A 27307-nucleotide genomic window follows, 5' to 3' on the forward strand; every position below is an offset into this window, starting at 1 on the left:
AGTTCTCACTGGTTGGCGGCACTTTCTAAAGAAAAATGTATCTCGGCAGGATAGTCTCAGAAGGCCAAAGCCCAACATTATTATTACATACTCTGCAAGTTTACTGCGTGTCTTGTCTTTTCATTCCCTCGGGTCTCCTTCCCACATACTGCAGCAGGTAACCGAGTTTCCACTTCTCCATCGAGAGACGAAAGGAAAAGGGCTGCAGACTACCTGCGTTGTGCTTGTATTTCCACTGCCATGCCTCTATTTCCCCTTCTAATTAAATTCACACTCCTCCACCTCCTCCTCCTCAAGGTTTTCAGGAAGGCACAATAAATCATTTCAAACTTACAGGGTGGCATCTTTAATCAATGTATTGTTGACAATATAGCAAGTTTATGTTAGTTAAAATATCAGTTGTGTGTTGGGAGAGAATTTGGAACAACCAACATATACATACAAGTAAAACAACAACAACAGAGAGAGAGACAGAGAGAGAGAGAGAAAAAAAAAGTACTCACAAACACCTTTTCATCCGTCGCACACGAAGCATTCACACAGGACCACATCCACACACACACACACACACACACTAACAGAAGCTAAAAGCTTGACCTCACAAGAAACAGTCACGCGGCCCGTTCAGTCAAGCAGTTTTGGATATTCTTCTGTCGGTACAAAAATGGTCGTTCTGACAAAAATAATAATAAGAATAATAATATTTTCTAGTGTGGTCGTCTCCCTACCCTGCCCTCTCTTGCTTGAGTCAAACTACTTGTTTTTATGTACAAGTGAGAAGGCAGTATGGCCGCATTGTTGGTAAATAAGGATATTTACTGCGATATTTTCTGGCATTTGTGTTTTTTTTTCTCCTTTGTCATACAAAATAATATTTCTCTGAGGTAAGAACCGAGACAGTATCAAAATAGTAAAACCAAAATTTTACTAAATGCACCCCATATTCGGAAATGAAAGGAACTACTGTGTCTCAACGATTGTATAACAGATGATCTGACAGATTTTATATGTAACAGCAGCGACGATTGCAAAAAAAAAAAAACAAAAATCAGACGGAAGATAAAACCATTTGACGCTGTTTCGGCCGGTGTGTGACTGGCTGCGGTCTCCACCAGCTCGTCTGAGCCGGAGCCAGAGGAGAGAGCCGGCGACGTCACAAGGCTTTTCCTTCTTCAAGGTCTTTTCCTAAAATCGCAGGGAACTAGCGGGGTCAGCGAATAAGGTCGGCGACGCGCTAGGAGCTCCAGCGAAGCAGCTCAGGGCCAAACGCTTGGCAGACTGATAGCAACGCCGAGCTCCCAAGGTGAAGATGTGGGAAGCTATGAATGTAAAACAGCTGAATGTCTGAGAAGAGAACGCAGTCTGGGGAATAAATTATCAGCAGGCGTTTCAAAAGTTTTAAGTTAGCAGCTGTGGTAGCAGCGACTTAGAACCAAATGCTAACATTAGCATGCCAGTGGATTTAAGATGAGTGTGTAAATATGTATAACAACTGTATAAGAAGCCAGAAGTTTTGAAGCTCAGTGTGTTGGTTCTAGCTGTCGCTATCTTGGCAGTGATTAACTATGCCTGATTAAAAATGGGCAATGACTTAATTAATAATATAAGCCATATAATTATTTTAATTTGGTGCCTTATATAAACATTCACCTATGTAAAATTTTCATGGTTTTTAGAGCCCAAAACAAGTTTGTTTTTGCTGTAAAGCCTCTAGTGGCCATTAGAGGAATTGCAACTTCACTTTTTTTGGATGCCACTTTTCCAATATTCACCATTTTAGGTAGCATGCTAGCGTTTTCCAATTAACACGAATGTACTTTTAGACTAATCATTAAAATCCCGCCAAAAACCTTGCTTCCTGTGACGTCACCAGCTCCCAGCTCCGCCCCCGACTTAGCAACGAGACCCATCGCAACCTGGAAACAGGAGTGACGCTCGGAATGGAAAGATACTTAACTCCGAAGGGGCATTAGCACGCAAGATACCGTTTACATCTGAGCGATAAATTCAAACACAGAACACCTCCGCTGAAAGTTTCTCTGCTTTTCTCGAGTTAAGGCAGTGACACTAAGGGCAACGTTTTGCCGACCAGGCAACAGCGCACCAACAACTACAACCGCATTTCAGAAGGTACTGTCATTTTTCTCAAGTCGCCCAAAAAGAAAGACAAACACACTCGGTATCGTATTACCACCTGCCCGTCAATCCGTCCGTCCGTCACAACCCCTTTCAGAATAAAAGGCCAGCAAAGAAAAAGAGTGTTCTCTATTCCCTCGATCGATGAGCACATTTGCATAAAGGAATACTACGCAGTCCTTCAAAGGAAGAAAATGTCAGGACGCACACACATACACACACACACACACACACACAAACACAAACACGCACACGTCAGACCCAACATTTAACATACACTTTCAGCCCAGTAGCCACACACGTTATGTAATCTTTCATAAACACATAGTTATATCATCTTCATTCCAGTGAAGACTGTTTTTCAGATGTAGGTTTTCTTACACAGCAAAGACTTGAGCGTTCGCCATCGTGAAGCTCCGATCCAAATCTCTGAAAGTCTGATAACAGGGTAATCGCTAATCAACACTTAAAATATTAGGATAAATATTCCCGTTGTTTATAGTATTTTTGGTTTGATTGGATTGGACCTTCACGATGTGAATGCACGCTGGGCGACATGATGGCGAGGAGATGATCATTTCTACACGGTCAGAGATGCACCGATAACACTCACAATAACAGTATGTATTATACTAGTAGTAGTACTTGACAGACATTGGACTTAGAAGCTGCGCAATAATTACTCATTAAAAGTAAAAGTAATGTGGGAAAAAAAACAAATTAATTGTGCATAATTACAAGTATTCGTGATTAGCAGGGTTATCGGTGCACCGCTTCTCACTGTGATCATCATTTTCTTCCTTCACGTAAAAGACAGAGCTAAGTAGATTCAGACATATATTTTTCTTTTTTTTTCTAAACAGTTCTGTACAGAATACACGGGGAACGGTCACTGGTGTGGGTGTGGCTTTCGTATTTTTTCATGATCTTTCTCACACTGACTGACTCGTCTCGGGTTCCCTCCGCATACAGCTGCCGACAGCTCATTCGAGAAAAAAAAAACAAAAGAAAGAAAAGGAAAATTACCTACAATCATGTCATTTTCTCGCGAGTTTGCACGGAAGAGTTTGCAGACGCTCGCCTATCAGCAGCCAGCCAATCACATTCATCGATTTGTGAACTCCCCAGCCCGTCGGTGCAACGCGCCAAACTTAGATTTGGGGCACAAAAGGTGTGAACGCACGTTTTTTTAACATCACCACTTCTCTACCTCGACACATCTGTTGCTTAAAATATCTCTCACACGTATTCTTGTCTTTCATTTTTTTTCCCACCTGCACACTTTTTGGGGCGTTTGCCGTTTAGGTGTGCGAGTTTCCAAATCTCTCGTTCCCCACTCCACTGGAGAACCAACAAAAAGCAATTTGGAAGTGATGGCGGAATTCCATATATTTTAAGGGAGTCTCGGGTTTTTAGGAACATTTCTCAGGTTCTCGGGCTTTAGGAGTGGGGGGGGGGTCTATTAGCAGTGCACTCTGCCTCCATTCTCTAGGGTGATACTGGAGGCCTGAAGGTGAAGGGTTGAAAGGAGGGGTCGTTTGGGGGGTTTGGATAGCATGTGAGGGTTTAGTAGGACTGCACTCAGTGCAGCAGCTCCTTAAGCTCACTCTCTTTGAGCTTGGCATTGTCTCTGACTTCATCAAACGTGTACGTCTTCACGATCGTCCCGTTCTGAAAGACCGTGTGCAGCAGGTCCTGGAGAGAGAGACGAGTTGGAGAAGGGTGAGAAGAGGAAAGAACAAAAATGCGACAAGAAGGTGTGGTAAAGTGTTTTTTTTTTGTGCGTGCTTCTGCGTGCACTGGACTCACCACGCCGTACTCCTCCAGGTCGCCCTTGCCCTCCTCCAGGGTGACGAAGTCTCCGCTCTGCGTTCGGTGTAGAGACAGGCGGCCTTTCTTTGACCGCTTGTTGGGGTCGGCCACAGGATCCTTGAACACGTTCACCTGTGCAAAAAAATCAATTAATATTAATATTAAATGTTAGAATGTATTTGTTTTTTCATTATCAAATAGTAAAAATAATAATAATAACTCGAAAAAAAAAAAGCTGGCTCAGATGATGCCTTCGTGAAAATTCAAAAATTTTATGTTCTAATTCAGAAATTTCAGACATCCGATATCATATCATGCAGGTTACCGCAAGGAGAAAAAAATAAGTTCTGTATGCTGCCACCGTTTGCTGAACATTGAAATATGGGCAGCAGCTATTTATTTTTATTTTGGAAGCAGTAATTTCCAAGTTTGGCAACTCAGAGCTCATCTTTCCACAAGCTGTCCTGAACGCAGCATCAGCTGCAGCTGGATCACAACAGCTGCACCTCCACCCTACGTCTGTTTGGCTACCGATGTTGGTATGGAGAGGGAAAGCTGTGTTCTTCTCATTCCAACCTGACAGTATCCCTCAGCAACATTTTTTATTCGAAATGATCTTTTTTTTTTTAAATTGCGATCAAACGCGACACAGCGGAGATCTGGCAAGCTCTAAAAACGGTTCAACTTCCTGTATGCCTCACCCCGAGTCCATTAGTGACCACGTAGCTGCATTTGAAAGAGCAGTTGAGCAGATCTCTGGTCAGCTTCTGCAGCAGAGCCCCTCCGGATCCGAAGGCGATATTCTCAATGGACCACTTGTGCTCCTTCATCCCCTCCACGATCTGATAAAAATTACACACAGAATTAAAACCGTGCCTTGCTGACGAACTCAAACCATCACACCAATCGGTGCGTCAGTGTGTCCGTACCTCTTGAAGCGTGTTGATGTCAACGCCGTCTCCTTGAATGACTCTGATGTAAGGCGGGAGAACCTTGAATCCTTTAGAGTTCTCCTCTGGAGGAAACTTCTTACCCAGGATTTCCAACACCTGGTAACACACAAAGAGGAGAGGAGGAGGAGGAGGAGGAGGGGAGGGTTAGCTTCCCGTCTCGTTTTAAGATTCCAGATGAAAGGCAAGCTGTTCATGTGGCCGCACCTTCAGGACCGTGTCCAGAGGGTTTCCAGAGTCAGGTCGGACGACCAGGGGGGCGTCTGCGCTGCGCCTCTCTATCAGCCCTCGTAGGTCCTCGCCCCAAATCTTCTCACAGGCGTTGTAGATGTCGTAGCTGTCGCTGACTATGGACACGGGCACGTTGGGAAACTGCTTGATGATGTGCTCAAAGGCGTCTTTTTCGTGGTCTTTGCCCCATGCCGTGATGGTGCTGCAAAGAGGACGGGGAGGGATTCATGTAACGGGTTTTTTAAAGGAAGAAACGCCTTAATCTAGACAAAGAAAAATCAACTAAAGCAACAAACATTTTTAAGCTGCAGTCTGACGAGCACGGAGGGAAACGTGGCAACAAATAATTTAACCGTTTCAATGACAACTTAAAGGAGAAGGAACTAAAATGTCACGACAAAAGAAAGATGAGGAGCAGCCGAAGACAAGTCACAAGACTTTGATTAAGTGTCACAGGCCGTCCAGAAGAGGGCAGTGCGCTTCAGCTTTTTAATCACTTTTAATCACGGCTGACACCAGATCTGATTTTAAAGGTTAAAAAAGATTCGTGTCAGCCAGTCACGTCGGCTTGTTAAGTCACTGGAGTGAAAGCAATTACGTTTTCTTTTAGAGCTGCTTCGTCAACTGATATTATGATAAAACATGTTGTTTTTAGTCCTCTTCTTTTCCACGTGAACGCGGCATATTTGGATTCTTATCCATCGTCCGAGAGGGAAGCGTCTGATTTTTCTCAAATTTCATTCACATCCATAGAGGACTACCTTCAGTGAAAAGAAGAACAAAGAGTCCTGAGACAGATGTTACCCCCCCTCCTCCTCCCACACCCCCACAGAGCTCTGATCTAACGAACAGATGGATCAAGTGAGACATCAACAATCCACATAAGAAACCGTGGAAAGTTCATCAGGATGCTCGGTGCAACCTCCCAGCACCTTATGAGACCTGTTTTAAATGCAAAGGGCCGTCCCTAGTTTTTGGAGTTCGCCGCACTTTAAAAGTTAACCAATAAACAAACATATTGTATATCTGGCTGACTATTTAGGGCTCTGGATGTGTTATCTGATGTAGGACAGCAGCCAAACAGAGTTCTGTTGGCGATGCTATTTTGCAATAAGAGGAAGGTAATGAATTTATGCCAGAGATAACACAGGCTCAACTGTGAGGTCGATTAACCGCTTGTCGAGTTCAACAAAACACAGATTATACGGAATATTCTGGCTAATGTTTCGCTCATCTTTCAGATCAGCCTATTTTCTATTTCATAACTAATTTCTTTAATTAATTAAAGACTAGAAGTGTATCTCTGGATAAGTCAAATCTGCCATTGTGCAGTTTTATGTACTGAGATTATGTAACATCTGGGTTGCCTCTGGTAAAATCAAACAGTCTTTGGTTAAACTAGCATCTACAAAAAAAAAAAAAAAAAATGAATAAATAAACAGTGCTTGTGAAACCTGTGTACCCAGAGCAAACCGAAGCTACCTGGCAGAACATCAACAAATAAAAACTCAAACAAACTCGATCTAAATTTTACTACAGCAGCTACAGTTCATCTGCCAATTCAGTCAAATAAAAATCAAAGTGTTGCCCGTTAGCGACACGCCTCCTTCCCTACGAGAGCCTCCCTCCTTTCCCTCGACACCCAGATCCAAGTGGAATTTCACTGCGGCTCCTCCCTCCCGAGGTAGAAGCGAAACCCATTTCAGGAGCCCATTACATAAGGGTTGCCGCGGCAACGCTTGCCACCATTCCCACAATGCACCGGCGCGGTAGGAAGGAAGGAAGAAGGGTGCCGCTGGAGCAGCAGTAACTGCCCCGGCGGCGGAGAAGATGCGAACGTGTGAGCGTGAGAGCGAAACAGAAAGAGAGAAGTGTCCCCCCCCACCACCGTCACCACCATCACGAGACATGTGAGGGACATGTGCGTCACATCAGCAGCCAATCAAACCCCCTCCCCCCCTCCCTCACTCCAGCCAATCACAGCCCCACTCACCAAATAAAATATATGAACCAGATAATGAGTGTGAGGGTGACCACGCTGTAATCAGAAAACCAAATTAACACGAGTCTTGGCTCAAACACTGAGTAAATTTTCCAACTGGCAGATAAGTCGCCGTTATCTGGACCGAGCTTTCTACGCTGAGGATATAAAAAGAGCACTTGCAGACCTGGATCTTGGCCAGAATGTGAACCAGCTCACCCGAGGCAGAGCTGCCGATCATTAACAGTGTAATGTCGGAGTTTGAACGTAGCCTCTCAGGGCTACATGTAAAGCTTTACAGTGTTGGCAGAGACCCATCGTTTCTTGGAGGTCTTGTATAACAGCTGAACTACAGCGCCCTACGTCTTCAGTGAAAGCCGATATTTTCCGTCTTTAAGTGTGGACACGACGACTACATAAATAAAACCTGGAGGGCGGCGCGTGTGTCTACCTGTGCTCGGCGGCCGGAACCGAGAAGCCTGGCACAGGGTCCTTGGTGCCGTAGTACTTCTTAATGACCCCGATGCCGGCGACCGTGTCCGTGCCCTTGAAGTTGACCAGATGGGCCGAGGCTCCGATGCCGGCAGTCTGTGAAGGAGTAGGACAGAGGCTTTAATGGGGAATGGTTTGTTAAAACAGCTGGATGCATAACACACTGCCTGGATTTAACTAAGCAAACAGGTCCAAGTCTCCTATTAGATAATTACCACACGGGTGATTTTCTTTCAGCTGGCGACAAGTTATTTAACCACAGCTGATGCAATGAGTAGCTATTTGTTTTGAAAGGGTCAAATCATTGGCACACATCAAGCAGAGCAAACATCTAAGGAGATTGAAGCACGAATGACTAAAAGTGGGTTAAGAACTGTCCAACGCATTATTTTTTGGGTTTGCTGTGGTGTAGGTTCATGAATAAACTGAAAGACCAGGTTATTACATCAATGGGTTTTTATCTTCCCTGATGGTACAGAGATATTCCAAGATGACAATGCCAGGATTCATGGGGCTCAAATTGTGAAAGAGTGGTTCAGGGAGGATGAGGCATCATTTTCACATATGGATTGAGAATCTTTGGGATGTGCTGGAGAAAGCTTTAATCAGTGGTCAGACTCTCCTTCATCAATGCAAGAGCTTGGTGAAAAATGAATGCTATAATCAAAGCTAAAGGCGGTCCAATTAAATATTATAGTGTGTTGGCCACACATGGTGGTAGTGCATTATGCTGAATGTATTTAGGTTTCTTACTATTCTTCCCATATACAGTGATCTGAGAATGTCTTCTTCTTCTTTTATTTATTTATTTTTTTTCTCTGAGCCATTTAAAAATGTTCTGAATGTTGGCTTATATTCTCAGCCGCTAAGTTCTTATGTAAACAAACACACCAGCTCTGTGACAACTCGGCCAACTCAGTCCCATAAACAGCGTGTGCTGTGGGTGAAGCCTCCAAAAGAGGGTAGAGAGAAGAGACCTTGAGATGGGTTTAAGTTTCATTTCATTTCATTCTTAACATTTGTTTTCTTTAAACATGCTGCAGGCTGTGGCTACGTGCACAGGTCCACTTTACGACGCCTGCTTCTACTCAAACACACACACACACACATACACTTGGTCAAAAAAGGCCGATTCTGATTTGGGAAATTTTCTTCATACCTCTTGTGAGGACACGCCCCTGTAGCCGAAGTCATGCAGCTTGTACTCTAGCTTCTCCAAGTTCCCAGAGGTCTCTAGGAGGTACTTGGCGAGGATCTTCTTCTGCTCTCTAGAGTTGGTCGCCACGGTGATGGGGTACCAGATCTGAACCAGGATGGTCTGACGGGTCAAGAAAGGACAGTTCACGAGATTTAGATCCGCACTTGTAGTTTCCCATGTGCGCATTTGATCAAACAAACAAAAAAAACAAGATCTGTCTTAGTTCGACATCATTTTTAAAGCCTCTATTAAGCCTCTTTATACAAACATTCAACACTGCAATACCTTCTAAGTTAAGTTTTTTTATTTTTTTAATTCCAGCTCTGAACAGACCAGTGAACGTCGTGCTTTCCCAGCGTTTAACTCGTGCTAAATCCCAAAACTAACAGGCTCAGAGGGATTAAAGCGGCCTGCCCGTTCACACAAGACAAACTCTGGGAAACGTACATTCCTCGATGCTTCATGTCAACTCTGGACCAGAGTCATAGATTTTAATGTGAAAACAAGTGGCTTATCTGTACTCACCAATACCTGGGGAATGTTGTGAATACACAGATTGTGAAGCGCTGAATACGTACGTGCGTGCGTGTGAGAGAACATTTGCCATTTTTGAAAGTAAGGCTGTATATTTAATAAGACCGCGGAGCTCACGGTTTGAATTTGCACACGTATATGAAGCTGCGGGTGAATAATGTACACCGATGGCGAGGCGTAACATTATTACCACAGAGAGGAGAATTAAGAAAAACATCTTGTGACAATCCAGTGTTTTGCTGTTAAACCTTTGGACCTGCCATTCATTCACGTGGATGTTACTTAGACATGCACCACCCGACCTACACCAGACCAGACACCTTCACCTCATAGCAAAGGCAGTTTAGGGATAACTCAAAAAACAAGCCTCCAAATTCACTCGACTGATCAAGTATCTATGGGCCCCTATAGCATCCAGAGACCCCCTCATATCTATTCTCTGAACTGTTTTGGAGGCACAACGGAGTCCTACACAGCATTAGGTCATAATGTTAGGCCTGATAGGTGTGTATTATGAATGACAGCCCTGTGCTAAGTGCCTCAGCAGCAGCTCATAAAGAGAGCACACTGCGCATGACTAAAATCCAAACTCCAGCGTCTGGAAACCTCCAGCTCTGACTCACCGCTTTGCCTTCTCTGCCCACTAACTCCATGTAGTGTGTCTCCACTCTGCCGGCCCTGAGCAGGTCACATGCCTCCTCAGACTAATCAAAACATAAAACATAATACGGACTCATGTGACTGCCGGAGCAAGGTCAACGTCCACACGCGGCCCGCGCCGCTCGCTTTTTTACGCGCTGACCCCCGGCACCCCGACCTCGACCCGCTCTTAATCCCAACGAGCAAATCAAACAGCTCTTTGAAGATGCGCCGTAAAAAAAAAAAAAAAAAAAGAGCGGGCCGGTCAAAATGTCCGCGCTGCCAAGGTCGCGCAGATAAACGTCCTCCCGTTCACATGTCGCGTTCCCTCTTCATCCAGCGCGGAGGGCGAATGAATGGAGATAGAGACTCCTGTGCATTCCTGGCGTAATTAGTTTCACTATGATCCGTGTGGACACCAGATGAAGACGGGCTGTAGTTATTGTGCTGACACGGGGTTGTTGTGGTGTGAAATGGAGGAATGTGCGCGCGTGCCGACATAACTTCTCTATCGATGCCCCAAACAAAATGGAGGAAGATAAGGAACAAAGGAGTGGGATGGAGACGATCTAAGAGAAAGCAAAAAAAGCAGAGAGAGATACAGGAAAAGAAGAAGATGTGATGAGAAAGAGAAGAAAGTAAAAGGAGAAGATACGGGGAAGGGAACCAGACTTTGACCGAATGGAGCAGCCCAAGGACACCGCATTGAATGCTGTGGCTAATTTTACATCGGCTGTGAAGAATGACCCTGCGTGTGTGTGTTTATGTGCGTATTTATATCAGCCACAGAAGGTGTGTGTGTGTAGTGTGTCCATATTTATCAGGACACACGTGCACGCGTGTTGTCGCGTTGCTCTTGGCTCTGGGTGACCTACGTCCCGGCCACATAGAGGAGAGCTATGTGCATATAATCACTGGTCCCACACTTTTTAAAACAAATAACGCGTCGACAAATCTTTCTTTTCACGTCAGTAGAAATCAATTAAAAAAAAAAAAAGCATGTTGTTTCTGAGAAAGATTAATCAGCGGGAGCAGCCGAACACGATATTACAGAGTCGGAAGCCGTCATGGTGAAAGAGAGAAAGACAAAGCGTGAGTCAGGGGGAGAAAGGGAAGAGGCAGAGTGAAGACATTGTTCACGGTAAATGAATTTAGTTCTGCAGAGTCACTGCGCGCAGTCTGCTCATGCAGCGTTAAGTTCATTAGATGTTTTTTGATCGCAGCGACGCACAATGCCGCGGCACGCCTCAGCCCGGTGTAAAGACGACGCAGTGACGAGACTCCCAGAATGAAAATCTACTTAAATTCTGATGTGATTTTTGAAAAATGTACATTAAGTTACCCAGTTAGCTTCTCTCAGATGCCCACGGTTGCCTAGCAGCAGCCTCACCCCTTCAGCGCCAGGCGTTTTGCATACACCACTCCCAATGTCCACGGCCTCAACCACAAGCTCACGAGTTGCATTTCAAACTGAATGAAAAGGCATTTGGGAAATGTGAAGCTACAGCCTAGCTAGCTTAGCTTAGCACAAAGGCTGGAAACAGGAGGCTTAACTGGTCCACTGCAGGTCATAGCACACAGTTGTGTTGACACACAATCATTCTGATGGATCATTTTGATGCTTATTGACTTCAGAATTAGTGGTTTCCAGTTTCATTTCCTCTCCTTGCTGAGAAGGCCCGTGTCGATCTCAATCTCTTGAAGTATTTTGAGGCACTTTGACACACACCGCTTAAGAAACTAGCTCTGTATTCTCAGCGTGGACATCAGGACAGAAAGAAAGAGGGGACATTTACACTACCAGTCAGAAGTCTGGACACACTTTCTCACTGAATACCGGTATTTTTTTCTCCCTATTGTGAGATGTATTTTTAATATACTGACACACCGTATTTTGTTGTTTGGGTTTTTATAGCTGTCTCCGAAAGTGTCCCCAATTTTAGCGTTTTATGAATGAGAAACACTACACTACAGTTACTATAGCAGTTTAAATATGTTTAAGTATGAATAAATACGTCAAAATAAATGAAACTGTAATTGTCCCTGTTTCTTCATTTCATCTTGATAACATTTAATTATTTTTTTTTATGTCCCCAGATTTCCACATCAGAAGGCAGTGCTGTCACGGGGGCCATGTAAACAAGTTTTACTACTAGTGGGGGAATATTCTACATTCAATATTTACTCATCATCACAGTAAAACAGTCGACCCTAAATCAATCTAATGCATTAATTCCACTCTCAGCCAGTGGAAAATGTTGTAAACACGTGATTATGGCTGAAAAATATAATATATCTATATATATCTATATATGTGTGTTTGTTTGTGTCTACACAGGTGTAAAAGTGAACTCCACTCCATGTATAACTAGATGTTTAATCAAATCACAGTAACAAATAAAATCTTCCCATGTGATCCTAGTCACCTGCACCTTCTGCCAAGTGAATAAATCTAATCATTTCAGAGGCGAGAACTGTTGAAATTATTATTGTGTAAACTACTATAACTCCAGCACTTTCCATCACCTGGCAGTCTGAAGCTCTGTGCTGCAGTTACAGCACATCTCCAGGCACTGATTAAGCAATAAGCACAGAAGGGGCTGTAATTCAGGCAGATTTAAGGAGCAGTAAGAAGTGTCGGCGGGCATGCGGCCAAACTAAAAAGATGATGGCTTTTAGAAAACTATTAGCGCTCCGCTGTAATAAACAGGGCATAGGTGTTGCTAACGTTTCCTGTCTTTAATCAATGAACCAATTGAGGTAACCATTAAATCTTATTGATATGCCTAGCGATGTAGTTTTTGTAGAGATATGAGGAGCACATAAAATTTTCAGCTGTGATATGTTGGTGCCGTTAACTTGATAAAGAGAAACGTCTAAAATTACAGTGTCAAAAAATAACCCTCTGAGGGACGGCGACATGTCATTTTCATGTCATGTTAGGTAACTGCCCACGTCCTGCAATCCGTCCCCAGACGGCACACGAGACGAACTCACCTCCACCCAGTTGGTGAGCCAGTAGCATTCAGGGTCCGTGCTCTCCACCGTGAACAGAACATTGCCTCGAGGAATGACGCTCCCCTCTGGCACCGCCTTGATTTCAATGGGCAGGTGTCCATTGTATTTCTGTCAACACAAAAGACACGCACGTCTCAGTTAAAACCCCCGCCGCACAAACAAGCGTTTTTAGTTGAGGCGACTTGAAAAGGTAAAGCTGCCAGAGGAGAGAGGGATTAAGCAGCGCGGTGATAGATTACTGAGCGATGACAGAGAATATATCAGGGTTTATTAAAGCTTTTCTTAACTTGTGCTCTCTCCAAGGTGCTGAAACAACCTATAAACAATTTCATAGATGTAGAAACTGATTGCGATTTATTCCAAGGTGTCAAATCTGACTCGTATTCAAAGTCTTTATCAGCTGAGGCTCGGTGGAAAACCACAGCACCAGATAGTTTTGGATTTATGATATTTAAGCTGCTTATTCTCATGTATCAAGGCAATTTTCAGGCTCTTAAGCGAGTAAATCTGCCTGTAATCAGACTATAAACTTTCTCCTTGTACTTGAATATGTTTTTCAGACAAACATCTCCTAAGGGTGGGTGTACATATCTAGGACAGACTACAATCTTCTCTTACAGAGGAGACCTTGAGGATGTTTTGTTTGCAAATATTAGCATGTGTATGTGTACACCTGGACGCCTGGTTTCAATTTACAGCATATTCCTCAATGAAGCCATTCCTTGATAACGCCCTCATGGAATCTATCGCCCGCATGGAAACAGTGTCGGACACTTTGAGCGGCCGCTTACCTCCAAAATGTAATTCCACCCCTTCTCGTTGAAGACGTCGTCCTGGAAGTGTTCTCTGTATACCTCCTTCGCCTCCTGAATCTTCTCCGGAGTCACCACCTTTCCTGGAGAGGAGGGAGGAGAAGGAAGAGAGGGATTGAGAAACGGAAATATAAAGCGAGCAGCTTACGAAACACATTGGAAAGACGCTGCAGTGGCACTCTACTGTAAGTAAATTAGACGCTTCCTGTGCATGATGACTAGGCGTCTTTGTCCAAAAGAACACAACGTGTGCTACCAGCCGCTCTCCATGTCACATTTCCGGTTTGTGTGGTTTTAACGCTGCATGGAAACTAATTCATAAAACCTGTTGGAACACAATAAACCACAACGGGGAAGTGCATGCAAACTCTCAAATGATTGCTTTGATTTTGCTTTGACGCAGCCTCCATACGTGCGTTTCCAACGTATAATTAACTCTGTGGACAAAAGGTACACAAAAAAAAACGGTTATTCGTTTTAATGTACGACTCATTTAATGTACGCGGTTTTGCGCAGGCGTTTCTGCTTTCACTTTCCCTCTCCCCGATTTGTCCTTCGCACAAGAAAATCACGAGACGCACTTGTGGTTCTTCACGTTTCGAGGGCCGAGGACGCATCTCTAATAGCTGACCTAATCACTGAGCTGCGAGGGACGCTCTGTGCAGACAGCTGGCCTTTCTGCCGCCGACACTGAAAGAGCAGCTGTGCTTTTGTCTTCCCTCTCTCTGTTCTCCCCGTTATCCCCGTACCTCTGCTTCCACACCATGAAATCCTCTTAAGAGACAGGAGGCAGACGCATTCTTTCGACTCCTTCTCCTTTCATGCCACTCAGGATCTCGCAAAGTAACACAAACGCCAACCTTTTCCCGACTCGGGTTCATTAGGGCACGGCGCATTTCGCCTTCCCTCAAGCTGTTTTTTTTTTTCTTCTTCTTTCGAACTCTTTGTTTTTTTTTTCCAGCAGCATACGCCCCAATCATCCTGAAACATACTGTAACCTTGTTGTTGTGCAAGTGAATAAAGAAACTGTTGCAGCACGGCCTCAATAGAAGCCACCTGCCCTGCTGAAGTGTCCTTGAGCAACGCAATGAATTTGAATAGCCTCGGGCGGACGGCCTCACAGCTGACCCTGTACCCTGACCTTACCCTGGAGAGCCAAGAACAAAAGAATAAAATGCTCCCACAGGGACCAATAAACTAAGAGCTATGCAAAATCTTTGCGAAGTTAACTTCACTTATAGAGTAGTTTATTATTATAATAATAAAAAAAATGTATAAAGAGCTTAAAAGGACTAATACAGTAAGCGCATAGTCTCAGAAAATGAAAGTTTTAAACCCCTCTATGTCTAGATTATACAATCAAAGTGCTGGAATATTAGCTTTTCTTAATTTGCTGACTGGAGTTGACTTGAAACAATGGAAGAAGTTGTGGCTTCGCAGCACCAAACTACACTCAGACGCTCCCGCTGGGCCTGAGGTCACTTTTATTCAAATTATTCAAGGATCCTACACTTACCTTTTAGGTATTTGTGGAGGATGTACTGTAGGCCGTAGAAGACGGTTTTGTCATATTTGACTTTTCTGTTTTTGGTGGGCTCCGTCCTCTTCTCACGACACTCGAAGTACGAGTACACTTTACTCGTGTTGGGAGGATACTGTTTGTAATGCGTTACCTGCGGAGACGGAGCACAAGACAAATTGACCGGGTCAGTCACGATAAATAACCAGAGAATTGAGTTAGGACAACATTAAAAGACGTGCACGGCGTCCGCAAGCATCACAATAAATTAGAAAAGCTATAATTGTTGTACGCTCACCGGCTCGGTCTTTACCTCGGCGTACTAAAAGAAATGAGCTCTCCAAGTTAGCCGTGAGCCTCATTTATCAAGAGACTTAAAAATGCATGATTCCTTTAAGGGATAATTAATAGCGGCTGTCAGCTGCTGCAAAATTACAACTTGGCCTCTCTTCGCCTGCTCAACAAAAGAGAGAGTGGCAGCAGACGAAGGCGGCGGTCGTCAGGTGAGCTGGAGAGAGGGAGCTCGGTGTTAATGACAAATACCAAATAACAAGGCACTAAATCAGAAAAAAAAAAAACCCTGCAGCTTTGGTTTCATTGCAACCAAAGCCCAAATTAACATGCCAACACTGGCACACAAGCCTGTGGAAAAGAGCCACATGTCACGTGAATGCAGCCGCTTCACTGAGGTGAGAAAAACAAGGTGAATAATAAAAATTGAAAAATAACAAGAAAGTAATAAAAGCTGAAAGATAAGAAAATAATGAAAAAATAAAAGCTGGAAAATAATTAAAAAGAAAATAATGAAAAAATAAAAGCTGAAAAATAGAAAAAATAAATAAATAAAAGCTGAAAAATAATGAAAATGAAAATAATAATTAAAAAAATTGAAAAAATAAAAAAAATAATAAAAAAATAAAAAAATAAAAGCTGAAAAATAAAAACTCCAATTCTTTAAACTACCACTTGAGAAACATCCTGAACATAACAAGAAAATACATGAAAAATGTATTAACTGTATACACGTGTATACAATGTTTTCAATATCGTACAAAACTTGTGGTTATACTGTATATTTCATCACTATGCAACTCATTTGTGCAAAAGGTTGGGTTCGGGGTGAAAAGTTTTTATCTTGCAATACTTTGGAATTGCAAAACAGAACCCATTGGAAACGCTATGTAATTTTAAAGTTTCACAAGGAAAAGCTGCAGCTGTCAGAGGAACTGATGAAATGTTCCGAATAAATGTTGAGATGCTCTCAAGATTACACAACCATCTTCTAAACTACTAGTGGTGTACAAAGTGTAATTTGGTGACTGGGCAAAGAAGAATAAAACATTTACAAAACACTCAAATAAATGTTTCTTCCTTGGACACCAAAGATACATTGGGTTGTTTCCAATAGACACACGGCCGAGTTAAACAATGTTAACTTTTATCTGAGAACATAGCAAACACCAGCCCGTTGTGTCAAATCAAAACATTCTGGTAGACTTTTCCCACAGCTGCACGTTCCCTATTATTCCAGGACAATTCAAGAAATACCTGTACGCGCTCGGCGTGCGATACTGCTAATCTTCTAATCTCCTGCAAACGGAGCGCCACCACCGGCTAATATCAGCGATGTGCAACCGAGTAAACAATTTGAGACACGTCCAGGAATGTTTAAAGAATAAACTGCCCTCTCACAAAAATAGGAAAAAGATACAGAGTCAGCTGCGGCCGTCCTGCCATCAATTAAATCCCAAATGAGTTCAGGGATTTCCACAGAGTACACTGGGGCTTTTGAGGATTTAACCCTCACCACAGCGGTGCACTCATCTGTCGTGGCTTTAGACGTCTGAAGAAATGCCATACCAACTTTTGTCGCACAGCATAAAGTGTAACCACAAGAAAAGCTCATGTGATTTTCTTAAAAGCTAAAATGTAGCACGAATAGGGAAGAAGTCATACAGTCAGTAAAATGAATGCACAAGTTTGTAAGAATATCTAACCCACTCTAAGCCACCGGCCACACCAGACCAGTTAAACCTGTAGCAATAAAAAAAAACAAAAACAAAAAAAAAAGGCCAGACATTTGCCTTCAGGAGTAACAGAATACACTCTACAATAAAAAAGGACAGCGGTTTCTATTGACCGTAGGCTCGTCCTTCATTTGACAGCACCCTTGGGAAACTTCTTAAGTTCTCGCTATTGTACACACACAAAGGTTACGTTGGAAGCACAGGTGCAATTACCCTTGAAATTGGGGCCGCGGACAAACATTATGCAGGGAGCGACAAAACGGCCCCGCACCCACGGTTTGTGTCGAAGAGACGGGGATAAATGTCAATGAACGACTCAGTTTCTTTGACCCCTGCCCGTGTCCTTTCCGCTGGGCTTTCGAGGACTCAAAATAGAGTCAAGACCCTCAACATGACACTTGGGCCGGCCCACGTGACGACATATTCATTGGCACACGCACGCTGATGTGTGCATATAAACACCGTTTCATAAAGGCAAAACTAGCATCTGTAACACCCAATGATACTTTCCAGCAAACGGCCTTTATAACTGTATAGTGACCCCACAGGCTAATTTGACACTTATTATATATATATATATATATATTTCATTAGAAGTCTGGTAGGTCAGCATATCTCAACAAATAACACTCGCTCAGCATTCGCACACGGCCCTTTGGAGACAATACACAAATCAGTCAACTTTAATTAATCAGAGGGTTTTATGAAAGTCAAATAATTGATTGGTGGCATTTTTTAGGATGATTATTACCACTATTTGCATGATCTGACATGAGACGTCGACCTGAGCTGACAGGATCTCACCTATTAAACCAACCCATCTTCTTTTTGCCAGCTTTATTGAAACCCTGAGGCATGTGAACATGTGACAAGTTAAATGACTTGATCAAGTCATTTCTGAGCCGCCCCTTTTAATATTTACTGTTGTAATGTGAACTTGGGATGACGGTGGAAGTACTGATAACTCAAAAGAGATTTTTAGGTTTGTCTTACGAGATCTGAAGCATGCAGCTCTTGTGTAGCGTAACACAATGGAGATCGGGGCCATCCCATAACCGACATGCCACCACTTCTATTCCCACTGTGGTCATTCTGCTCCACATCAATGCTTCACCTCCGTCTGTCACATGGCTGCAAACAGTGCTTCAAAAATCTATGTAAACAATATAATACGTGCTGCACGGCACCATGTTTAAATCTGACAGACTTTACATGGTGACAACAGACTTGTGCATGTGTGTTTACTGACAACAGAGAAGCTTGGCTTTGTCTTTTGTTTCTTTGAACTGAAAAGAGTTGCTCAGCCTCAAAGGCATTTGGGCACAGCTTGTTTTTATGTCCTGTGGACAGAGTATAATGCCCCCCGGTTAAACAGCGTGTCCATCATACGCTTCGCTTGCAATAGTACCTCTTCTTTTTTTTATTACACCGGTATGCACGGACTAGACACACACAAACAAGACGCTTCTACAGAAACTGTGCACATCCAACGGTAAAGTCAGATGCAGCTTGTGAATTTAGTATAATGGGTAAATGCTTGGGTACTCAGACACAACACACCCTGAATGGCACTTAGCTACTGTTCAGTTGCATGACTCAACTGTTTCAAGGGACAATAATAACCAACTTAAACCTGGCACGGAAAGACACAATATGAAACTTGATCTGTCTCAGCCAAAGTGTTTCCTTTACGGTTGTTTAAAAGATGCGTGAAAAGCTTAAGGCACAATGAAAGTCATCACTGAAGTGAATAAACTGAAAGGGGGTTAGTTCTTGAAATATATCTAGGTAGTAAAATACTAACTGGACATTTTGGTCAAAGGGCCCAATTAATGGGATTTTTTTGCCTAAGCTTTAATTACTTAATTACACCTTTTTCCTTCCTAATACCAGTGCCACTTCCTGGATAAATTTGATATCGGCTGATATGTGGTAACTTGTTATGATACGCAGAACCCCTAATAAATACATGTATGACTAAATAAAGGTTCTTTCAAAATCAGTGTGAAGCACAGCCTCAATTTAGTAAAATAAAGCCTGTGTTCTTTAAAAGGCAGTTGCATTGTTGAACAGGCTCTGACAAATAGACAAATTGTCTATATGAACAGATATTGATTAAAACCATAAACTACAATGGCCCAACTTTATGTTTCAATTACAGATCCACCGATATATTGACTGGCCGATATTTGCATTTTTTTTTTTTTTTGTGCGGTATATATATTCCTCTGTAAGATTTACAGACAGGTGCATCCATAGGCTGCTGTGGACCCATGCAGCCCATACATTGCCCCTCCCCCACTAGCAGAGTGCGTGTAAGAGCGTTAAATATTCTTTAAGTTCAATAAATGTTTTTGGTTAAATTGAGATTTATAACATTTGTCATCACTGCATCATTTTTATCATGCAAATGGAGGCAGAAAATGCAGTATCAGCTCCAAATATTGGCCCAGAACATCAGCAATCGGACATCAGCCAATCATCCAATGCTGTTGTAAACAAAATCGGTATCGACCCCAGAAAATCCATATCTGTCAACCTTTAGTTTCAATAACAATGGAAACCAAAGTTATGTATTTTGGGTGAGCCGTGGGTTATAAATTGGCACCTCTCACACAGAAGGTTTCTTGTTAAGCCGACGACACACTCGGAAGGAGTTAGACCCCTTTCATTTAATCACCTCCCTTCACAAGCACTCAAAACTAATCAGCAATGGTATTAACGTGACTTATGTGCTCACAGTGTGGCTGTTCACCTTCAGTTTCTTTCTATTACAAGCTAACTAATAAATATTTTTACAGAAACAGCAGTCTTCCTAGATGGATTTATATTAAATTATAATGCACTGATAATATACTGTGTACCTCGTATGAAAAGAACATAGATCAAAACATTACACACACTTAGCCGGGCTGGGAATCAAAAGGAGCCCATTATCTTACCGTGGTTCATTAAAATGAGATATTACAGATATGTTCTGTGAGTAAAGAGTTATTCATTAGCTTTAAAACAATAATACACATGCAGCGTACTATGGTGCTTTATTTTCACCCCAAGGATAGTCTTATTACTACCCCAAATGAAATTAAAACATCTAATGGTACAAAACAATGTACAGTGAAGACCAACTGATGGTGACAGGCAAAAAAGGGGAGAGGCTGCATGAGTTAAAAATATTTATACGTCTAGTTCTAAATGACACGAGGGGAGTTCGGGTTTATACTGAAACTATGACAAATACATATCATGGGGGGGAAAGTTAAGGATACTCTGAGTAACATCCTCCAGTTGCAAGTGAGTATCTGGTTGTGAAGTTTTCAGATGTTCACCACCCCCAGATGGTCCAGATAAAAGTCCCCATCAGTCATTTTAAAACTGAAGAATCTACTGAATGAATGGTGAAACATTTTCAAGAAACTCAACGAATCAGTCAGTGGCTTTGCTGAAGCTTTGGTTTTTAAACATACCATGGACTGGGTGAATTATTAATTAATCAAATAAATAAATAGACATGCATATTTGCCATTTATTAATGTTGTTACCAATACCCAAAACTACACCATAATTAAGCTCATTGCTGCTTCATAAATGCCGACATATGATCTTCCAATAATCTCATCTGACTTTTGATGTTTGAATTTTTGTCTTTCAAAGTCAAGGCTAATGCTGGTGACTCCTCCACTCTCACCCTGGTCCTGTCTAATAATCTCTGTTCCGCCATCAGCATCACTGATTATTGTCACATGACTGCAGTACATGGCAACCAGCCCAGCAACCCCCTTGCTACGTGCTATAAAGCATTACTGCAAGTGCATTTATTCTTTGTTTAATTTTTTTATAGTTGTCTGTCTGTTGAATATCATTAAAAGGTCTCATCCTTGTAAATCACAGGTGTCAAACATAAGGCCCACGGGCCAAAAGTGGCCCACCAGAGAGTCCAATCGGGCCCATCCCTGGCGGGATGAATTTGCAAAGTGCGCAAAGTGCACAAATTACATAAAGGCAATTTTTACAATAAAAGTAATTGCTATTCGTAGGAGCTGGAATTAAATAGAAATTTGTTGGTAAGAAATGTCTGGTTGTATATTACACATTTTGTGTATTTTTATCATATACTTATTTTCAATAAAACAGGGGTGTTCTGATTCTGATTTTACTTAGCCAAATCCGAAATAAAGTGGGCCAGACGAGTAATATAACAGAATAATGACCTAAAAGTAACAAAAAATTTAAAAAAATTAATATCTTGAGAAAGATAGGTGAAATTTGGGCAGGTTGCTGTCTGTTGTTTAGTCCTTGGTCTCACTGTCCACTTCTCTTTGTAAAAAGGTGGTCAAATTAGGAATAGCAGTTACGTTCATTCAAAAACAATTCAGTCATTTTCGCGCTTTGCAAATACATGTTAGGGGCCAGATTTGACCCTCTGGCGGGCCATTTTTGCCCCGCGGGCCGTATGTTTGACACCTGTGCAGTAAAACAAAGGAAGTTGCAGTTATTTATAGGTTAATAAATACGCTATTGTGTTATATGAGATCAAACTGTGCTGAATGTGGCCTCTGAACTAAAACGAGTTCGACACCGCAGTTGTAAAATTAAGACTTCGGACTCGGATAACCTCGGAAAATGTCCGGCTTTGACTTTCGGTTTTGTTTCTCTTGAAAGTCAAACGTGCATGCTCTTTACGCCCGGCCGCCGCGACTGACTTTGTCTATGGGCTGCTCACCGGGACAAGCACACAGCTTGCTAGCTAGCTGCTAATATTAGCCTCTTTTTTATATACATATATCTATACCCTCCTCCACCTCCTCTCTCCTCTCCAGCGCTCCCTGTGAGCTAACTAGCTAAACCAGCTAGCTGGATGCCAATGAGACTAGCAAAGTCGGTGGAGGGGCTGCCCCTCGTTACATCCACCGGGGCTAAGTCCGCTAGCTTAAAAGAGGGGGATGCCTGCTCTCTGGATTTGGTACCCGACACCTCTGCTGCTTTCTCTCCTCTCCTCCAACCCAACCCGGCCTGCGCTGAACCGACGGGGACCGGCCACACACGGACGGACGGAGCGGTGTGATGGTGGCCTCGGGACCGATGATGAAACCACCTTGACTTTTATCAATTTTCCTACCTCACGCGCCCTACCTCCACCCCGCCCCGCCTCGGTCTTAAACCCGCCATTGGGTACCTTGTATGAATCGGTCGCTAGCAGTATGTTGAAGTCGGCGCCTCTGTGCTCCATCGTTTCCCCCCCTCGGTAGTGAATCCGTCGCAGCTGTCAATGTGTTGTGTTGCGCGCCGTGCTGCCGGAGACTCCAGCCCTGGTACAGGGGTGGGAGGGGGGAGCAAGGGGGAGAGATCCAGGCGGAGGAAGGGGCGGGCGGATTATTATTCGTCACCAAAACTCCGGCATCCTTCGGCTACAATCGGAATCACTCGGCCAATCAGCTCACCCGGTTGAAGCAAAGATCGTATATATTTACGAAGATGGCACACTCAGAACCGACACAGAAATACCAAAATGACATTGCTCTTTTTTTTCTACATATCATACTTACACTCTACACAAAACTAAATTAATAAGTCACTAAAATATATATATATATTTTTTTATAAATTTTTAATTTCTTTATGGAGAAAATAGTTATTCAATTCACTCTTTTTCATGCTGCGGTCTGTTTGGGGGACAGCATGACCCTCTCGAGACTGAACAGACTGGTTAAGAGGGCAGATTGGCAGGAAGGTGGACTCACTGGGGACTATTGCTGAAACAGGCACATGCAACACAGTGCAGTCCATCCTGGACAACATCAGGCACCCCCTTCCACGACGTCCCGGTGGGGCAGAGAAGCAGCAGCAGCAGTGGCAGAGGCTTCTCTCATTATACTGAGGTTCAGGAGCCTTCAGGCTGTACAATGCCACTGTTGAAATACTTCCTTGTAAAAATGTAAAAATGCCTGTTTAACTGGACATAGTTTGGGACCACCACTGCCCAGACACCTTTTTTATTTATTTATTTATTTATTTATTTGCACTGTTGCCGCTCTTTTGCACAAACATGCTAAACAGTTAATACAGTCTTTTATATATTACCAGTCTTCCACTTGCAATGCTATTACTTATGTTGATTTTCCTGTCCATTTCCATTACATTTTTACATTTCCCTTATTTTATTTTTTCTATTCCTGTACTTCTACGACACTGAGGCCTGAGGCTCACCTTAACTTCATTATACCTGTGCAATGAACAATGACAATAAATTCTATTCTATTCTATTATCTATGTAAAATTGGCGCACTTCCCAGTCTCAGCACATGGGGGCAGTGTTGTTCATCAAAAGCTTAAAATGAACATCAGTATGCGCATTTTCATAGTTACACTGTGGTATTATGGAAGCTGCTGTTGCATGAAAACTATTCAATCTCTGCTCAGCAACATAGATACGTTCCATCTACTCTAACTAAACCTCTGGGCATTGCTGAGATCGCAAAACCCACCAATAAGAATGATTTGCCAACAGAATGTGTGCCACTAGACTCATAAGATATAATATATTATACAGTGTATATATATAAAAACATAATCATGAGAAGAGGCAAAGGTAATTAGAACGCCTTCCGTTGAAGAGTGTGAAGGAGGTTTAAGAATGCAAAATTCATTAGGGGCATACAATGTTAATTAAGTAACATTAACTGTTGACTTGTATGCTTGTCATGTTGTGGTCTGGATCTTTTTAACAGTTTACATCTTGTGCAGTTTGTTTAAATTTGTGCACACTGCGGTATTTGTGTGATCCAAATGTTGTTGTAGCTCAGCACATAAATGCTGAATCCTGTCTAGATCAATGTATTACAGAGCGCAGTATGAAGTATTAATAAGCAAATTAGCACAGAGGAAGACGATTTTATCACTGGTTTCTTGGATTGCACCCCTGGATACATCCAACCCTTCATGACCGCTGCTCGGGAAGAAAGTGATATCATTTATTTAACATCACAATCTTGATAGGCAGAGACCTATTAATTCTCTATGAGAATTGAGATTTACAAATAAACGTGTTTAGATTAACACTCAGGATATTACTCACGCCTAGCGAGCGTCAGGAGCAGACAGCTGTAACGTACAGAATGTATTTCAATATGTATTAAGGAAAACCCTGGAGGAATTTTACACAACACTGTCTTGATTTGAAAATTGGCTTGGTAAAAAGCCTCAGGCAGCTAATAGTGCCAGCGCTGCCCAGTATGCTGTTTTAAAAAGTATTTTGGTATGTTAGTTTTCCGTTTGGCTGTCTCCTACTTCAGGTTTTTGGATTTCAGAGAGTGTGCTTTAGCCCACTAGGTGTTTTGGATGTTGTTTTTCTTTTCGTTCTTTCTTCTATATTCATCCTCTTTATGTTTTCGTACAAGGAAGAAAGGTTTTCTAGGTTTCATTTCCTCCTTTTCAGATCAAGTTTGTGCTTGGGCTGGTGCCTCAGTCTGTTATTCATTTTTCATCATTTTGAGGAGATGGTCTCAGAGAAGCTCCTGGAAACTAACACAAATCCTACAGCAATGATCGCTAAAACGTTCAAATATATATCAGGGTCAGGGCATGTATGAAAATTGCAGCTGTGAGAATTGTTTTCGTTTCCAAATATATCAAAGGGGGACATTTTCATTCGTGAAGTCCAATTTGACCTTTTTCAAATGACTCTTTATTCCCCTCTGGCCAGCGGCCGGGCTATCCCATTTACAATCATTTTGAAAACACAAAAACACAATAGCCTCAGACTGGAGAAGCTGACACCAAAGAGTGTCATGCAACTATTATTTTATAGTTGCATGCGTTGCAGGATCTCTTCCAGACATGTTATGTGTTTAAAAATAAAAAATTAAAAAAAATCTCTCTTGATTATGATCATGTATTTTGCTTTACTGAAAAATCCAAAGTGTGGAAAATATTTAATCAAATGAAATGTTTACTTACTGCTGAGAAATTCATCTAACATTTTTTTTTCTTAAAATGTTAAAACTCTACTATATTACCAAGTTTTGGTTTCTGTATCTTGAGACACTCTTGTTTTATTCATGCTAGAATACTGCAGATGTATTAATTAGTTGGAGATGCTACATGTGAACACAAGTCAAACCAAATAGCTATCACTATTGAACTTCCCAAAGGGATACATACACCGGACTTTAAACATGAGAATAATGCATTATGTGGTTAAGCGTGCGACAGTTTTTCACAGATATCTCTCTCTTTATAATTCCACAAATAAGAAAACAAACAAACAAACAAAAAGAACATCATGTTTGCAGAAATAAAATGTTAAATATAAAATATATGAACACCTATGCGAACAAACCTACTTGTAAAAAACTTGACAATTTAAACGTATTGAATACTGGAAAACTTAATGTATATTAATGTGATACTGAAGTGCAGACTCAGAGTTTGAGGAGGAAAGACCTTCAGTGCCTTATCCATGATAAAACGCCATACAGTGTAAGCTCAACACTTTTAGGTAACAGATATTACCATAAAGCTTCCACAAAATGTCTGAAAATTTGCTTAAACATGCAAATTATGCCATAAATGAAGAATTCGTTTACATTAACTTTCAATACACAGACTGTAGTAATAGAAAGTCCAGTGTGTATTATTCTCTAAACTAGTTCTTGCCTATTTATTCATGAAATAAAAGTGTCGGTAATAACTGAGTGAAAATGGTCTTTTAATTGCTGTATTGTGGATGAGCATTCCTGCCACGCCGAGTAGGATCGTCTCACGTCATAAAGTGATAAGTTTCACCTGCTATTACTTAAGTTTTGTGTAGTTTTAGGGGAGCAATGGCTCCAACCAAGGGGTTAGCCTGCTATGAGATGAGCTAATGGATTCACTAAATCGGATATATCAATGAGACGTGGTTTGTCATGGTATTTATTATATGTCAATATGTGCAAGTGTGTGTCTTAGTTTTCATTTACAAATGCCAAATCATTTTATTTATTTATTTTTTACAACAGGGCTTTCATCCAACTCTGAGACCAACTTATTCACAAATATGTTATAAAAGCAAGATATCACGTTATTACCCAAAACTTATGTATCACATTATGGTGCGGCAACTTTAATAATTCAATTTATATTTTTCCTCTAGCGTGGCAGCAATGCGCTTCCGTAGTGTTATGACCTGATGGACAAATGGAAAATCAAAAAGTGTGTTAGTATGTCATGACACAACACTGTGAGGCGCCCCAGTGAGCAGCGGGGCGGTGAGACATTCCAACCCGCCGGACTGACGCCTCCCTCGGCCTATGGCAGCGACTTTCCCGACTGTGTGATCCTGGAGGAGGGAGGAGCTACCTTTGGGACAGCCGGCGTGACATTTCCGCATGTCAATAAAAAATACGTTTCTGGAGGAAGGATTGAATTAGCTAAAGCTGGCATGTAAGTAGGCGCTGTACGACTTTCACTCTGCCATGTGACCAAAGTTGGAAGAGTTTCGATCACATGATTTTTACTTCAAGCCTGAGGAGACACCAGCTGTTTGCCAGGTGCTGTTTGCCTCTTCTTCTACGTATGGAGTATGTTGCGCTGAACGCAGAGGGACAGTAATGCTGAAGTTGAAGCCAAAGTTTGACCTGCACAGAGATGTGGTGTCTGATATTCTCAGGAAGGAGGCGTCGGTCTGCAGAGTGGAAGGTGAGGCTCTTTTGACTTCTAACTATTGGTGGGAGTAAAACAAAAAACTTGATATGTCATAATATCGCGATGTTTTGCGTTGCTATGGTGTGGATGACCATTGGTGGTGACCGTTTGTTAAATCAGCTTTTGTAACGAGAATAATAAAGTCCGGTTATTTTGTCCACTAGATGGTGCTATTGCACAGGTTGCCTTCAAGTTGGACTACACAGACATTTATATGACATTATTAATAAGCTATTCCATATTTAACAAATACAAATGTTGACGAAGTTTTCGT

The 27307-nt window shown here is 42.2% G+C and overlaps 2 protein-coding genes across 3 annotated transcripts in view; one reads left to right on the forward strand and one right to left on the reverse strand.

Annotated features, from left to right (window-relative positions):
- Nucleotides 1-330: 330 nt before the first annotated feature.
- nampt1 (nicotinamide phosphoribosyltransferase 1) lies at nucleotides 331-22687 on the reverse strand. Its single transcript, XM_047575307.1, has 11 exons — nucleotides 22526-22687; nucleotides 15320-15476; nucleotides 13783-13886; nucleotides 12971-13099; nucleotides 8762-8920; nucleotides 7562-7698; nucleotides 5106-5331; nucleotides 4878-4997; nucleotides 4650-4790; nucleotides 3946-4080; nucleotides 331-3831 (listed from the first exon to the last, which is right to left on the reverse strand). The coding sequence occupies exons 1-11, from the start codon at nucleotides 22577-22579 to the stop codon at nucleotides 3718-3720; spliced, it is 1476 nt and encodes a 491-aa protein (XP_047431263.1). The 5' UTR covers nucleotides 22580-22687; the 3' UTR covers nucleotides 331-3717.
- A 3975-nt stretch (nucleotides 22688-26662) lies between these two features.
- Nucleotides 26663-27307, forward strand: part of LOC125000415 (gamma-secretase activating protein) — a 35729-nt gene continuing 35084 nt past the window's right edge. The window contains exons 1-2 of one of the 2 annotated variants that reach the window (XM_047575963.1): nucleotides 26680-26772; nucleotides 26853-27027. In XM_047575963.1, the coding sequence (XP_047431919.1) occupies nucleotides 26940-27027 (88 nt within the window). In that variant the 5' untranslated portion in view covers nucleotides 26680-26772; nucleotides 26853-26939. Of the gene's footprint in view, nucleotides 27028-27307 lie in introns of both variants that reach the window. The other variant, XM_047575965.1, reaches the window with a different exon arrangement.

Source organism: Mugil cephalus, chromosome 22 (assembly GCF_022458985.1).
Source record: "Mugil cephalus isolate CIBA_MC_2020 chromosome 22, CIBA_Mcephalus_1.1, whole genome shotgun sequence".
Classification (NCBI taxonomy): Eukaryota; Metazoa; Chordata; class Actinopteri; order Mugiliformes; family Mugilidae; genus Mugil; species Mugil cephalus.

What these genes read in the sequence shown, in the direction of transcription:
- nampt1 (XM_047575307.1), bottom strand. Translation starts at nt 22,579, where the DNA reads ATGGAGCACAGAGGCGCCGACTTCAACATACTGCTAGCGACCGATTCA. An exon ending in CCTCCACAAATACCTAAAAG is followed by an intron (nt 13,887 to 15,319) that starts GTAAGTGTAGGA and finishes CCTCCTCTCCAG; the next exon opens with GAAAGGTGGTGACTCCGGAG. An exon ending in GGCTCACCAACTGGGTGGAG is followed by an intron (nt 8,921 to 12,970) that starts GTGAGTTCGTCT and finishes TTGACCCGTCAG; the next exon opens with ACCATCCTGGTTCAGATCTG.